Consider the following 13036-nt stretch of genomic DNA (forward strand, 5'->3'; position numbering starts at 1 on the left):
GTTGCTGATACCACCAAAGTGCCTAATGCATGCATCACAAGGAAGTTCTCCCTCAGTAACTGGTGAAGCTCAGTCATCCCCAGGGTAAGTCATTAAATGGAGCCATTCAGCATCTCAGAATTTAAGAGGTACAAGTCTTATACAATCAAATATGTTTATTTATCTTTTGCAGCTAGGTCCTTTGGGACGCACCCTTAATAGCTCTGCCCACAAAGGCCAGTGCTAAAGACGGAGATTCCACTAGAATCAAACAGGACCATTTCTTGTCCGGCACTTCCCAATAGCCGCCCCTTACAATAGAACTCTTGATAAGACTGTAAGATTTGGCAGCAGTATGTAGTCAGGGTGACTTCTGCCACTGGCATAGCTAAACTGGCCACCAAGACACACGCTATCCACTCACTAATTCCATCGAACTCCACACTCCCAAGATCCTAAAACAAAAAGTACCAGAGCAGCCAACCCCCCACCACAGCTGCTTTGAGTGGAAGAGACTTGTGTTAGCTGGTCACACTGCTTGATAGGGAGGTGGGATTATAATTGGTACAGCTCAGGTTCTGAAGCCATCATTTCATGTGCTGGATCAGCCACAGTGCTATGTTCATGAATCCATCCGCTTCAGCCTCCACACCAGCTAGAGCATGGTTATTGCCTGGATATAACAGCACCCTAGACAGAGATGGAAAGAGTGCCGTTATTTTGCTCATGCCGACATCTCTAGGCTCACACACCGTTTTTCTATCCCAATCGCATACATTTTAATAGTCACTTTGATCACCCCCGCCCCCCCAAAAGTCCTCTTTCAGACAGTTTCTTTCCCAGAGTTGCTCATATACTTACCGAGTTGGAATGCCCCTGGCCTTGAGAGCATGGTAATACTCCAAGCCCTGCTTGGGGGGCACACGTCTGTCTTCTTCTCCTAGCATTAGGAGAACAGGTGTCTGAACCTACGGTAACAAAACAGCAAGACTGAAACGGTGTCCAACCAGCTGTAAGAAGAGTCCTGAAACTGGAGCAGATTCTCAAGTGGAAAGGATTCTCAGATCTGGGAGCAATACATGCGTCTGACTGCACCGTTGTACCTTATCAACGTACTGCATAGGTGAATGAAGTAGCATCTCCGTCCACTGCCTGGGATCCGGGAGAGCAGATGGGTCATAGGGCAGGCCTGCCTCTGCCAGGCACCTGGAAGAAGTCGCAGAGTGAGCATCAGAAAGGATGACAGGCAAAGGCTCAGAGCCGGAAGCCCTTCAGGCCACTCACCAGTCAGGGATGTCAGTACTTCCCACCATGGAGGCCATGTTGACAACTGGATTCCTGGCCACACAGGCCTTGTAGGTATCAGGGTACTGGCCAATAAGATGGCAGGATAGGAAGCCGCCGTGGGATCCACCAAGCAAGGCCACGCGCTGTGGGTCCAAGGGCTCTTTCTGTAGCACTTGTTCCATACAGAACTGGAAAGAAGAAGAATATAACAAACACGGCTGCAGCAGCAGCTTAGTGGGAGGCTCCAGACCAGCCTTTTTCAACCTCTTGACTATGGGAGGGCCCCTGAAATCATTTTTCAGACTTCAAGGAGCCCTGGAAGTAATGTCAGCTGGCCACTCCCCCAGAAGTGACATCACTACCCACACCCTTAGCCCTCCTCTTGCTCCCTCCCCCTGCCTTCAGACCACCCTGACGACACCACTTCGGAGCTCCTGCAGACCCCCAGGGGTCCATAGACCTCTAGTTGGGAATCCCTGCTCCAGACAATCAGTCCAAGAATTGATCCAAATCTTCAGCTGTATGTACGGTACTTTCCTCAATACCTGCACTGGATAGGGGGAGGGGAATTGAGTTGGGTTGGGTTTAAAAGCTCCCTAAACATGCAAAAGCAGTATGATACACATGTATCAGTTGGTTTAGCCCCATGAGGAATAACCGTTGTGCCTACTTGATAATCTGAACTAGTTATATGGCAGAATTGCACACAGAACGTATTGGGAGGGCTCAGTGTATTCCCTTCTCTGCTACCATACTCCTCCACCCAGTGAAGACATGCTGGAAGGGAAGTCTGCGTCCTGCTTACCTGCACATCCTTGACATCCTGAGTGCCCACATTCCCTGGTAGGGAGGCCACACTGTCCTGGCCAAAGCCCAGTGATCCTCGATAATTCACTAGAAGAAGTGGAGGGGAGGGGAGATCAACAACCTCATTGCACTTGGCTGCCTGCTGGGTCAAGCCCAGTGTCTTGCAGGGAACAGTTGTTCTTCCTAGCCAGATTTCACTCCAGGCATCTCTAGCGCGGGGATACTTCTCACAATGAGAGGAACCTTGCACCGTCTTCAATCTGGATCAGCTTTATAACTATTCAGTACTAAAAGTATTAAAAGATGCTGCCTTTTACATTCCCTCTATGCTAGTTGCATTGCATTTCTTCAGAAGGATGATTATGAATGTGTGTGCAGTTTCTCCTCCTGTTCCATTCCTCTTAGGGTTTTCCAGTGAAACAACAGGCTAATTGCAGAGATGTCAGAAGAGCCCCCACCCAACCTGGTCCTCTAAGTTTGAACTTGTGATCACAGCAGAACCTTTCAGCATGGGCACAAAGGAAGATCCAGGCTCCATGCCCCTGACCACACTGTTTTGTTCTAGGCCAGGGGTGGCAAACTGTGGGTCTCCAATGTCGGACTATAATTACCATGAGCCCCTGCCAGCAGTTTGGCTACCCGTATTCTAGGCTGTATGGCAACCACAGCAGCTGCTTTGGTGCCCCAGCAGGATCCAGACCATTACTCACCAAGCAGCACAGCAAAGCCCATCCGGCACAGCACTGCTGGGTACAGCATCCAGCTGACCGTGAACACAGAGTGAGGGCCTCCTGCAAGGGACACAAAAGGGGGATGGATTGGTGAGATGACTGGATAATTCCATGGTTCTTGAACTGGGTGGGGTAGGAAGACAAAGGCACTTACCATGAGGTGACACCACTAATGGGAATTTGGTCTTCTCTGGTGTTTGAGTGGGCCGGAGTAAGATGGCTTCAAAATCAAGACCCGCTTTAAAGAAAAAGTTATCACTTGCAGATTGTGGAAGTGACATATGAAAGTAGACACACAAAGCTGAATTACAACCCCTCAAATTTTAAAGGAACCCAGTTCAGGCCATGCGATGAAGGCCAGATGACAGCTGGCAAAGACTGCCAAACCTTTTCTCTCTGGGTACCCACCATAGTGGGGGTTGTCCAGTTCTGGAGGCGGCTGCAGTGTTTGGATATTCCAAGTGATTTCCTGAATTCGGTTGGATTCTTCCAGGCACACCCAGTTTACTTCTGATTCTTTGCCAGCTGGAGGTAGGAAGGCTACCATCTGCAGCACACAAAAATTGTAATTACAAAGAAGAGAAAGAGGAATCTACCAGCACTGAGATGTGCATTTTGTCTGGGAGATTAGGTTGGAGGAGGTGGCAGAACACATGCCCTAAAAACTGGCAGCATGAGCCTGGTAAGTGACAAGGACACAGACTCTGTCTCAAGGAAATGCACAACAAGTGAGATGAACACTAATAACAAGACAGAGCACTTTCAAACATACACAATGTGGGTGTGTGTATTAACTCTGCTTCTACTGCAGCACTTGCATTTCAGCAATTACACCCTTGATTAATGATGATCCTTCCGTTTTGTCTCAAAACCTCCCCCCCTTCCCCCTCCAATCTGATTGATAGACCTAGGAACCATGTGGTGTCAAACTAACTAGACAAGATCTTACTTGTCCAGTTAGTTTGGCACCACGTGATTCTTAGGTCTATCATTCGGATGTATTTAACTTACAGATAGCCCTTGGATAAGTTTATCAGGGACCAAAAGACTTGTAAAGTTGTTACTTTACTATTCAACAAACACTTATCAGGCAGTTTCCAGATCTCTCTGCCTAGCTATGTGGTACTTACAAGCATGGGAGGGCAGCTTGGAGTAGAGAATTTGGCTACCATCAGATCTCTGTCAATGGTGAGCAGTGCCCAGCTTCCAAGAGAAGACCCTGAGTTGGTAGAGGAACAAAGTTTATTATTGCTGCCTTCCACCTCCTGCTTCCTGTGAGTTCCCCACTTTAGAGCAGCAGGTCGCAGTATGGCCTTCAGCTGCTGAATGAAAAGAACTAATAATCAGGCTATAGACGATGCGTACGTACCCTTAGTGAGGGAACTCACACTGCCTGACAGCGTATCCACCACAATCAGCTCCTAAAGGAAAATACAGCATTGGAGAGATTTACCTTAGGCTGTATCCAGACTGCAGCTTCCCAATTCTAGTGCAGCCTTTCTCAACTTTTTTACCATTGAAAAACCCCTGAAACCAACTTCAAGAAACCCTAGAAGTGGTGTGATGATGCAGAATATGGTGGGAAAGCACAGCTTGTGTACACCCCATCCCATGTACATGCCCACTCAGGGCCCCTCCCCTTCCCACTGCCTCCAGGCCCATCATTGGGGGGGGGTGAGGGTCAACATGATCAATGTTTAACAAATTAAAAAAAAATTAAAAAATTAATTAACTCCCACCCATTCAGGAAACCCTTCCAGGGCCATCAATAACCCCCAGGGTTTCACGAAAGCCTGGTTGAGAAAGTCTGATCTAATGTGAGAAGCCAATAAATAAAAGTACAATGACTTGTTGTCATTTGAACAGGCCAAATGGTCTCATGCTGCTAATCCTCTACCTTATTTGAAACTACAGGTTTTTATCTCCTTGTGGCTCACATGTGTTAAGAAGGACTGACTGAACAGGCCTGACAATGAAGAGTTTCTCCACTTGGAGATGCCATTAGAGGCCAGCCAAAATGATTCCAAGCTGTATAGCCTAAAGTCTATAGTTCATCCTTACCTGCCTACTGCGCTGAGCTGTGTCTAGCACGACCCTCTGGCTGTCTGCTGCCCAGCAACACTCAGGCAATGCTGTGTTGTAGATCCCCGTGAATTCACCTGCGAGGGATAGTCCATGTTCATTCAGACAGTGATAGCCCTCCTGCAGTAAGTGCTGAGAATCAGCCCACAGAATGTGCAAATTCCTCCAGCTCCATTTTGTTCACATTCAGATGGCTAAGGTATCTGGGTTTTCCACCTCACGCACTGAGCAAAAATTCCCTGTGATAGCACTTCCTTGGAACAGCACCCCAAGCCACTTCACAGGAATTGAAAAATTAATTTGGAACCCTTGGATATGTCAACGCCTACCTGAAAGAGTCGCAGAAGACATTGTGTGGGAAACCTCTTCAAAAACTACAGAACCCAAATGGGATGGCCAACTCCAAGTGTCAACCGAACTAACACCCTAATATTACTCTCAAGGGATGTTTCTTTACAAAGAGGCAACGACCTTGATTTAGAAGGAAGCACAGGAACCTATGAGGGCATGCAGAGAAGAGAGAGCTTATTTTTATAGCATGGTTTTCACAACCTGAGTCTCAAAGGGGCTTTCAATCCCCTTTCCTTTCCTTTCCCCACAACAGGCACCTTGTGAGATAGGTGGGGCTGAGAGTGCTAACAGAATTGCTCTGTGATAACAGCACTATCACAAGAGCCTCTTGTGGCGCAGAGTGGTAAGGCAGCCGTCTGAAAGCTTTGCCCATAAGGCTGGGAGTTCAATCCCAGCAGCCGGCTCAAGGTTGACTCAGCCTTCCATCCTTCCGAGGTCGGTAAAATGAGTACCCAGCTTGCTGGGGGGTAAACGGTCATGACTGGGGAAGGCACTGGCAAACCACCCCGTATTGAGTCTGCCATGAAAACGCTGGAGGGCGTCACCCCAAGGGTCAGACATGACTCGGTGCTTGCACAGGGGATACCTTTACCTTTACCTTTAACAGCACTATCAGGACTATGACTAGTGCCAGGTCACCCAGCTGGCTGCATGTGGAGGAGTGAGGAAGTAAATCCTGCTCTCCAGATTGGAAGCTGCTGCTGATTAGATTCCCCCACACTGGCCGTTAACCTCCATCACATCTCTTCAATGCTCAGTCCTTCCTCTTCTTTTCCCAGAATCTCCTCTATTCTCAAATCACCAGAGAATCCCATATTCTACATTAGCGATCCCCAACCTGTGGGCTGCGGACCACATGCGGTCCTTCGACTAATTGGAGGTGGGCCCCGAAGGACACCTCCCCCCCCCCTGGCCCTTTACTTCATCCCTCCCGGCCCTTTACAACAAACTTCGGGTGTCATTGTCTCCCATCACTCCCAGGTGGGACTATCTCGTTGCAGAGAAACAAGCTCAGGGTTCCCATTTATTTGTCATTGTCATGAGTTAAAATTTCCATGAAAATAAAATGATCCTTATGTTCATTGTTGTGGCGGGACTGTATCTTATTTTGAAGGGATGTTTAAACATTACCATAGCGACCAGAGAGCGTTAGGGCAGTGGTTGAGAGTAGAGGAGTAAACTCCCCCCCCCACCGGGCCTCAGTAAAAGGCGTTGAGTGGTCCCCAGCGTTGAGTGGTCCCCGGTGATAAAAAGGTTGGGGACCACTGTTCTACATCACTTGCCATATATTTCTGTAGCTATGCTGGTAAAAGTAGGTCATCTGGCTTATAGGAATTGTACAGTGTAACAAACCATATGAATAAGCATAAAATGCAGCAGTCACAAGGCTTGGTTTTTCTTTCACGTATGTATGTGGAATCCTTGGTGCCAGATTCTTATCAGAGCTCCTGAAATGTCATGAAACATCCTCCAGGAGTTCCAGCGGGCGTCCTAGTACTACTCACCTTGGCTCTGCCGAGGGACAATCTCCACCACAGTAGAGGTGAACTTTGTGTACCAGTCATACTGAAAGAGAGATCAACAGGAATGTGACAGCACACAGTTCCCTGCCCTACAGATCTCTTTCCGTATTAAGACTACTGGGCCTGAGAAGATCTCTTTCCAATTACGGCACCAGTAGAAAATGGATACCTGAAAAGCTCCATGTAGCAGTGGGCCTGTCCTAGATCAAGGCATCACTTGTAGTTTAGGAAAAGCTCCACAATAGTTCTGGGTGAACAATGCCAGCTTTATTCTGCTGTGATGTGATTCTCTCTCTGCTCAACACAAAATGCTGTCCACATTTCTCAGTCCACTCTTCAACATGTAAACCACCACAAACTCCAATAACAAACACAAATTTTGAAGTGTAACTGCCTCTAAGACTAAGAGCAGTTACCTCTAAGAGATGGTCAGCCCGAGAGGGAGCAATATATAAATCAAACAATACATAAATTAAATAAAATGGAAGCACTAAGACAGAGTTCTGCCAGATTTCTTTCATATGTTTATGCTCAGAAAAGCCCCTCCCCCCCAAAGCTCAGTGGGGCCAAGGAGCTCAGTGAAGCCCATGACTTCTTTAAAGAGACTGAGACCACGAGATCTCTAGTAGAGTTGTGAGCTTCGGCTGCAATAGCGGCTGTTCCAGCCGCCGAAGCAGCCAGCGCCATGGCGTGGGGGGCGGCGCCGGTGCTCCTAATCCCTAGCAAACCCTCACATGCAATACTTACCATGCACAGGCGGCTGCACTGTTGGTGGGGCCCGAAAGCCACATTCTCCAGATACACGATGCGACACTGGTCTGGGCTCAAGCGTGGAGACCAAATGGCCTTGGTATCATCTGAAAGCAGTTCTGCAACAGGAAGGGAGACAGCGTGAGAAGAGAAATCCTTGAAGGCCCAAGGGCAGAGAAAAGGGCAATAGCAACAGGTTGCTCACCACAACGGCCGCCTGTCAAGTCCACATAGAAAAGAGCTGATCTGAGGGGAGGGGGAGAAAAAAACAGATGATCAGCCAGACTACTGCCCTATTCCTTGACAGCAGCAGGAATACTCTCCCAAAGTGGGCTGGAAGCAGTTCACACAATAGTTAAGTAGAAGAGAGTGGACGCAGGGGCCTGAGATGCTCCAGCGGGTAAGGGCACGACCACCCTACCCCCCCCCCCCCCGAGAAGGAGCTTACATCTGCGGCCATGCAGATGTGGTGTGTGGAAGTGGAAACAATCCAGGGGCGGGGGGGGGGAGCCCGTAGGATGCTGCAAAGCACCCCAGCGGAGCCCCTGCAATGTCCAGACCCCATTCGACCCCTCTCCCCTTGGAAGGTGTGGGACAAGGAAACCAGGGGGAGCCTTTGAAATGCAACCTGAGAGCTGGGGAGGGGTGGCACTCCGAGCCTCATGGCGATGCCAGGGTCGGGCAGCAGTCCCAGGAAGAATGCAGGGAGAGGAATATGGAAACTGGGGCAGGAACCAGGGCTTCATGACACCTAGTTTCCACAACACAGTTACTAGCCTAGCTGGCTTCTTCCTGACAATGCAGAAGCATGCTTTCTACACAGGCAAGGCCCCAAAATGTGAAAGAGCCGGTCTACTTGGAGAAGCTACCTATTTTGGTAGGAAGCCATGCATCTCATCCAGCCCTACTTCCTAGTTGTAGGGCTACAGCAAACCCTCCTCACATGTGGAAAGAGTTCCTGAAACCCTAGTTTTCCTTTAGCAAAGCAACCTCCGTTTTTAGATGGCCAATGCTTCTAGAGCTATTGGCCCATCATTTGTTTCTTCTCCATGCCTATCCTGCTACGGAAGGGCAAGCCTGCATGGATTCCTACTGCTTCCAGCAGGGCTCTCACCTGCGATTGGTACAGTGCCGCAGCCCAAGACGAAAGGGCTCATGCCACCAGCCTGCAAATACCACCCCCGTGTCACCAGGCGTCCAGAAAGCCTAGAAGGAGAAAGAAAGCCAAGTCAAGGTTGAACTTGGCAGCCTTTACTAGGCAAGACATGTTGGAAATAACAGTTATGGAATAACGATCCTATAAATATATAGGCTGAAAAGGCTGAAACAAAATTTAATAGTAGAAACCCCATTCCTTTCTCCACGGAGGCCTGGAATTCCTGGGGGACAGGGGAAATCAGATCAGAAATCATTTTATCAGACTTCTAAGGACTACTTCCTTCCCCTACACCCCAGTACTTTTAACTACACTCCTCCTCCTCCTCCGTGGTATCCTATCAGTTCTTATACAACTTTCATAGCATTATGGACACCCTAGGAACCAGGAAGCAGAAGCACTCAGACAAGGCAATAAGATTAGACTCCAGTCTCTGTGTGGGCCTGCTGGGGCCCAAACCTTTTCCCAGTTGCTAAGCACCAACCTGACCAGGAGAGATGTGCTCTGGAACACCCTCCAGCACCGAGACGTTGTTGCTCTCAATGTCCAAGACACAGAGCACAGGGACACTCTTAGCCACCAGGGTCTCTCCCCAGTCTTCATGGAATACAAACTGCTCCCCCTGGGAAAGGCAAGGAAGACATCACTTGCAAGCAGCTGCTACTCTGAATGGCAGTGAGGGAGGAGGTGCTCATTCAGTCTGGTAGATTACCCCAGTTTGTGCGCTTGGTTCTGACTTCACTCAAAATGCAGAATGCTTCAAAGCACTTCCCACCTTAAGAGAAAACAAGTATACACATACAGGAACACAGTAGAACCCAGTTTATGGCAGCCCATGCAAAATGAGAGCCAGGAATGTTTTCCTGACTGTTTCACCCCTTCAGAGCAAACTATTCAAAATGGGCCTTCCTTCAAATATGAAAGAGAACCCAAAGCTATCATAGTATGATACTTCATAAGCTGAAATCATGAAAAGGAGAGTTGTGGATTCCACAGATGGCCTCCTTGGGTGGGTTCTGACACCATGCTCTGTATGCACACTAAGAGGCTGATTCCAGCTGAAGACTTACAAGCAACGTGGACTCAAATTGGGAAAGTTGGATGGTGCCATCTTTGTCTCCAAGCTATGTAGTTCTACCAAACTGCCATTTAAAGAGTGTGGCAAAGGGGAAACGGTACTCAAATCCCTATGTTTGGGCCTATCAACATACCTTTCCCCACTTGCTAACCACCAAAAGAATCCTGGCAGGTCAAGTATTACGTAAAACAAAAACTCCCTCCTACCTTGATGGCTTTCTCTCGTTGCTCAGTCTTGCTCAGCTCCTCTTCAACATTCAACTCGGGAGCTTTTGGCTTAAAGAAGGACTCTGCCTTAGGACGCTTCTTCTCTGCCACATACAGAAGGTGAGTCTCTGAGTGTGACCAGGCCAAGCAGCCAAACTGGTCTAGGGGAAAGAGAACAACATGAGAGACTCGTGTGGCACAGACTCCCAGCCCTAAGACCATGCATCAAGCAGCATCCCAGTCCTTACTGGGGCGCTTCAGGAGAAGAAGAGGGAATTGAGACGATTAGAGCGAGTGTGGTGGAAGTCTCGTGACGAGGCTACAAGAACATTTTATTGCACACTTATGAGGGCGTATGAGATGGCAGTGATTTCTTTGCCATGGAAATTGCTTCCGCAAGGCCAGTTATTTAGGGTAGTTCAAGTCTCTTACCACCCTCGAGGAAGGGCGCCAAAAAATTAGGAAACTGGATCTTGCCTGTGAGGCATTAGCGAGCTATTTTGCGGATTAAGTCTTGTTGCTCTGCCACGACGTTTCCTGCTACAATTGATAGAGTAAATGAACTGGAGGCCTGTTGGCCGCCTTTGGAGGTGACGTTTGATGGCTTCAGGCAGCTCTCTTTACCCGAAGTAGACAGGTGGCTGGGGAGGGTGAGGGCTACCACTTGCCTCCTGGATCCCTGTCCGTCCTGGCTCCTCAAATGTGGGGGCCACGGATAAGAGAACAGCTTACGGAAATTGTTAATTGCTCCCTACAATCTGGGGAGTTTCCGGAGCTGCTTAAGGAGACGGTGGTTTGCCCTCACCTCAAGAAACCATCGCTGGACCCAGCCAGCTACTGACCAGTCTTGCATTTGATGTTTCTGGGGAAGGTAATTGAAAGGGCCGCGGCGGACCAGCTCCTGGGATTCCTGGAGGAAACTTTGGCACTCAACTCATACCAGTCTGGCTTCCGTCCTGGCCACAAAGTGGAGATGCTGCTGGTCGCCCTGACGGATGTTCTCTGTTGCCAGTTGGATTGGGGCAGTTCGGCTGTGCTAGTTCTATTAGATCTGTCCCCCACGTTTGACGTGGTCAACCATGAACTCCTGGCTTGCCGCCACGCCTGGACGGGGATACGGGGGAGTGTTGAGCTGGATATGCTCCTTTCTCCTAAACTGGACCCAGAGCGTGGCGGTAAGGGATGAGTTGTCGGGCCCAGCTCGGCTCCCATGTGGGGTCCCGTAGGGCTCCGCCCTCTCCCCTATGCTGTTCAACATCTTTATGCGCCCTCTGGCCCAACTGGTACGGAACTATGGCTTGGGCTGTCACCAATTTGCGGATGACACCCAGCTGTATCTCCTGATGGATGGCCGCCCGGACTCTCCCCCGGAACCGTTTGCCAGATATTTGGAAGCTGTGGATGGGTAGCTCGAGCAGAATCACCTGAAACTCAACCCCTCCAAGATGGAGCTCCTTTGGTTCGGTGGTAGGGAGGCAGAGCAGGACACGCGCTTGCTTTCCTTGGCAGGAACGCAACCGGTCACCGCATCCCAGGCCAGGAACTTAGGCATGACCTTGGATGCCTCATTAACACTGGAGGCCCAGGTCAAGAGAGTAGCAGGCCAGGCCTTTTTCCATCTTCGTCAGGCTCGGCTACTAGCACCCTACCTGTCTCCAGGACACTTAGCCACTGTGATCCATGCGACAGTCACCTCCAGAATAGATTTCTGTAACTCGCTCTATGCAGGCCTGCCCTTGGACCTGATCTGGAAGTTACAACTAGTGCAGAATGCGGCTGCTAGTGTCCTCACAGGAACATCATGGAGGGCCCATATTCAGCCTGTGCTGAAGCACCTGCATTGATTACCGGTTGCTGCCCGGATCCAGTTCAAGGTTTTGGTGCTTACCTTTAAGGCCCTATGCGGTCTGGGTGCCACATACCTGAGGGACCGCCTTTCGCCCTATGCCCCCTGCAGAGTCTTACACTCTGCTGGTGCAAAATTGCTGGCCATACCGAGACCCAGGGAGGCACGCTTGGTCTCAACCAGGGCCAGGGCCTGGGCCTGGGCCTGGGCCTGGGCCTGGGCCAGGGCCAGGGCCAGGGCCAGGGCCAGGGCCAGGGCCAGGGCCAGGGCCAGGGCCTTTTCGATCCTGGCCCCGACCTGGTGGAATGAGCTCCTGGAAGAGCTACGGGCCCTGCGGGAGCTTTCGGCGTTCCGCAAGCCCTGCAAGATGGAGCTCTTCCGCTAGGTCCCTGGTTGAGGCCAGCGTGCCAAGGACGATCTTACCCCCTTTGGAACCATCCTTGGCAGTTTATGACATCCCCCTATGCTTACCCCAAAAGTAATGGGTTGCGCTTTTATTGTCATAGTACGTCTTGGGTTCATAGATTATGTGATTTTATAAATTTTTATGGGTGTTTTTATGGGGGGGTTATGTATTATATTCTGTAACCCGTCGCGAGCCTTCGGGGAGTGGTGGGATAAAAATCTAACAAACAAACAAATAAATAATAAATATTGCCCTGTCAAACAAATATGATTTGGCTTACATGAACAACCTTTTCAGAAGCAGTGATCCATTACCTTCCCACTATCTTCTTGTAACCAGGGGTCCCTAAACCCCATCAGCAAACCTGACAGAAAAACCCAGAACTCCCCCTATCGATATATATCAAGACTGCTCAAGGGATCTCTCTTTACCCAGACAAGGGGGAGAAAGAGGTTTGTTGGGGCCTGATTACTCCGTGCCTCTTATAAATCCACTGAGAGTAGCAGAGAAGCCTCACCATCTTCATACACTTGGCCATGTTTCTCCAGAGCTGATAAATCGATACTCTTTGCCTTCCGGTTCTTCTCCCACACCTGTGGAATTAGAGACATCACAACATTGGTCTTGGAACTCTTTGCTCACCCAGTGTCTTTGTGGAGATGAACCAATTTCGGGTCCATTCCAAATCATGTAACAGGCACTAAGTTTCCCCAGCAAAGATCACCAAGTAATTGATGGCATACAACTGCCTCCTGAAGGGTGAACAAGGTGAGGTTGGTAGCAGATCCATGACTTTTGCTACGCCAAGTGACAGAATGGGAATCCATGTGGTTC

At 49.5% G+C, this 13036-nt stretch overlaps 1 protein-coding gene and 1 long non-coding RNA gene across 5 annotated transcripts in view; one reads left to right on the top strand and one right to left on the bottom strand.

Moving 5' to 3' along the window:
* LOC143832122 (uncharacterized) overlaps positions 1-13036 on the top strand; it is a 50716-nt gene that overhangs the window by 8454 nt on the left and 29226 nt on the right. The window contains exons 3-4 of one of the 2 annotated variants that reach the window (XR_013229098.1): positions 1-3486; positions 4719-4871. This is a non-coding gene — a long non-coding RNA (uncharacterized LOC143832122). Of the gene's footprint in view, positions 3487-4718; positions 4872-13036 lie in introns of those variants that run through there. The other variant, XR_013229099.1, reaches the window with a different exon arrangement.
* Positions 138-13036, bottom strand: part of LOC143832120 (acylamino-acid-releasing enzyme-like) — a 17856-nt gene continuing 4957 nt past the window's right edge. The window contains exons 5-22 of one of the 3 annotated variants that reach the window (XM_077326007.1): positions 12720-12795; positions 9951-10111; positions 9151-9288; positions 8625-8716; positions 7716-7756; positions 7508-7629; positions 6743-6803; positions 4866-4936; positions 4174-4225; positions 3935-4023; positions 3213-3351; positions 2959-3042; positions 2784-2864; positions 2072-2160; positions 1264-1454; positions 1083-1185; positions 841-947; positions 138-669 (exon numbers count right to left, since the gene is read on the bottom strand). In XM_077326007.1, coding sequence (XP_077182122.1) covers positions 567-669; positions 841-947; positions 1083-1185; positions 1264-1454; positions 2072-2160; positions 2784-2864; positions 2959-3042; positions 3213-3351; positions 3935-4023; positions 4174-4225; positions 4866-4936; positions 6743-6803; positions 7508-7629; positions 7716-7756; positions 8625-8716; positions 9151-9288; positions 9951-10111; positions 12720-12795 — 1800 coding nt within the window. In that variant the 3' untranslated portion in view covers positions 138-566. Of the gene's footprint in view, positions 670-840; positions 948-1082; positions 1186-1263; positions 1455-2071; positions 2161-2783; positions 2865-2958; positions 3043-3212; positions 3352-3934; positions 4024-4173; positions 4226-4865; positions 4964-6742; positions 6804-7507; positions 7630-7715; positions 7757-8624; positions 8717-9150; positions 9289-9950; positions 10112-12719; positions 12796-13036 lie in introns of all 3 variants that reach the window. The other 2 variants (XM_077326006.1, XM_077326008.1) reach the window with 2 other exon arrangements.

This window comes from Paroedura picta, chromosome 3, assembly GCF_049243985.1.
Source record: "Paroedura picta isolate Pp20150507F chromosome 3, Ppicta_v3.0, whole genome shotgun sequence".
NCBI classification, from domain to species: domain Eukaryota; kingdom Metazoa; phylum Chordata; class Lepidosauria; order Squamata; family Gekkonidae; genus Paroedura; species Paroedura picta.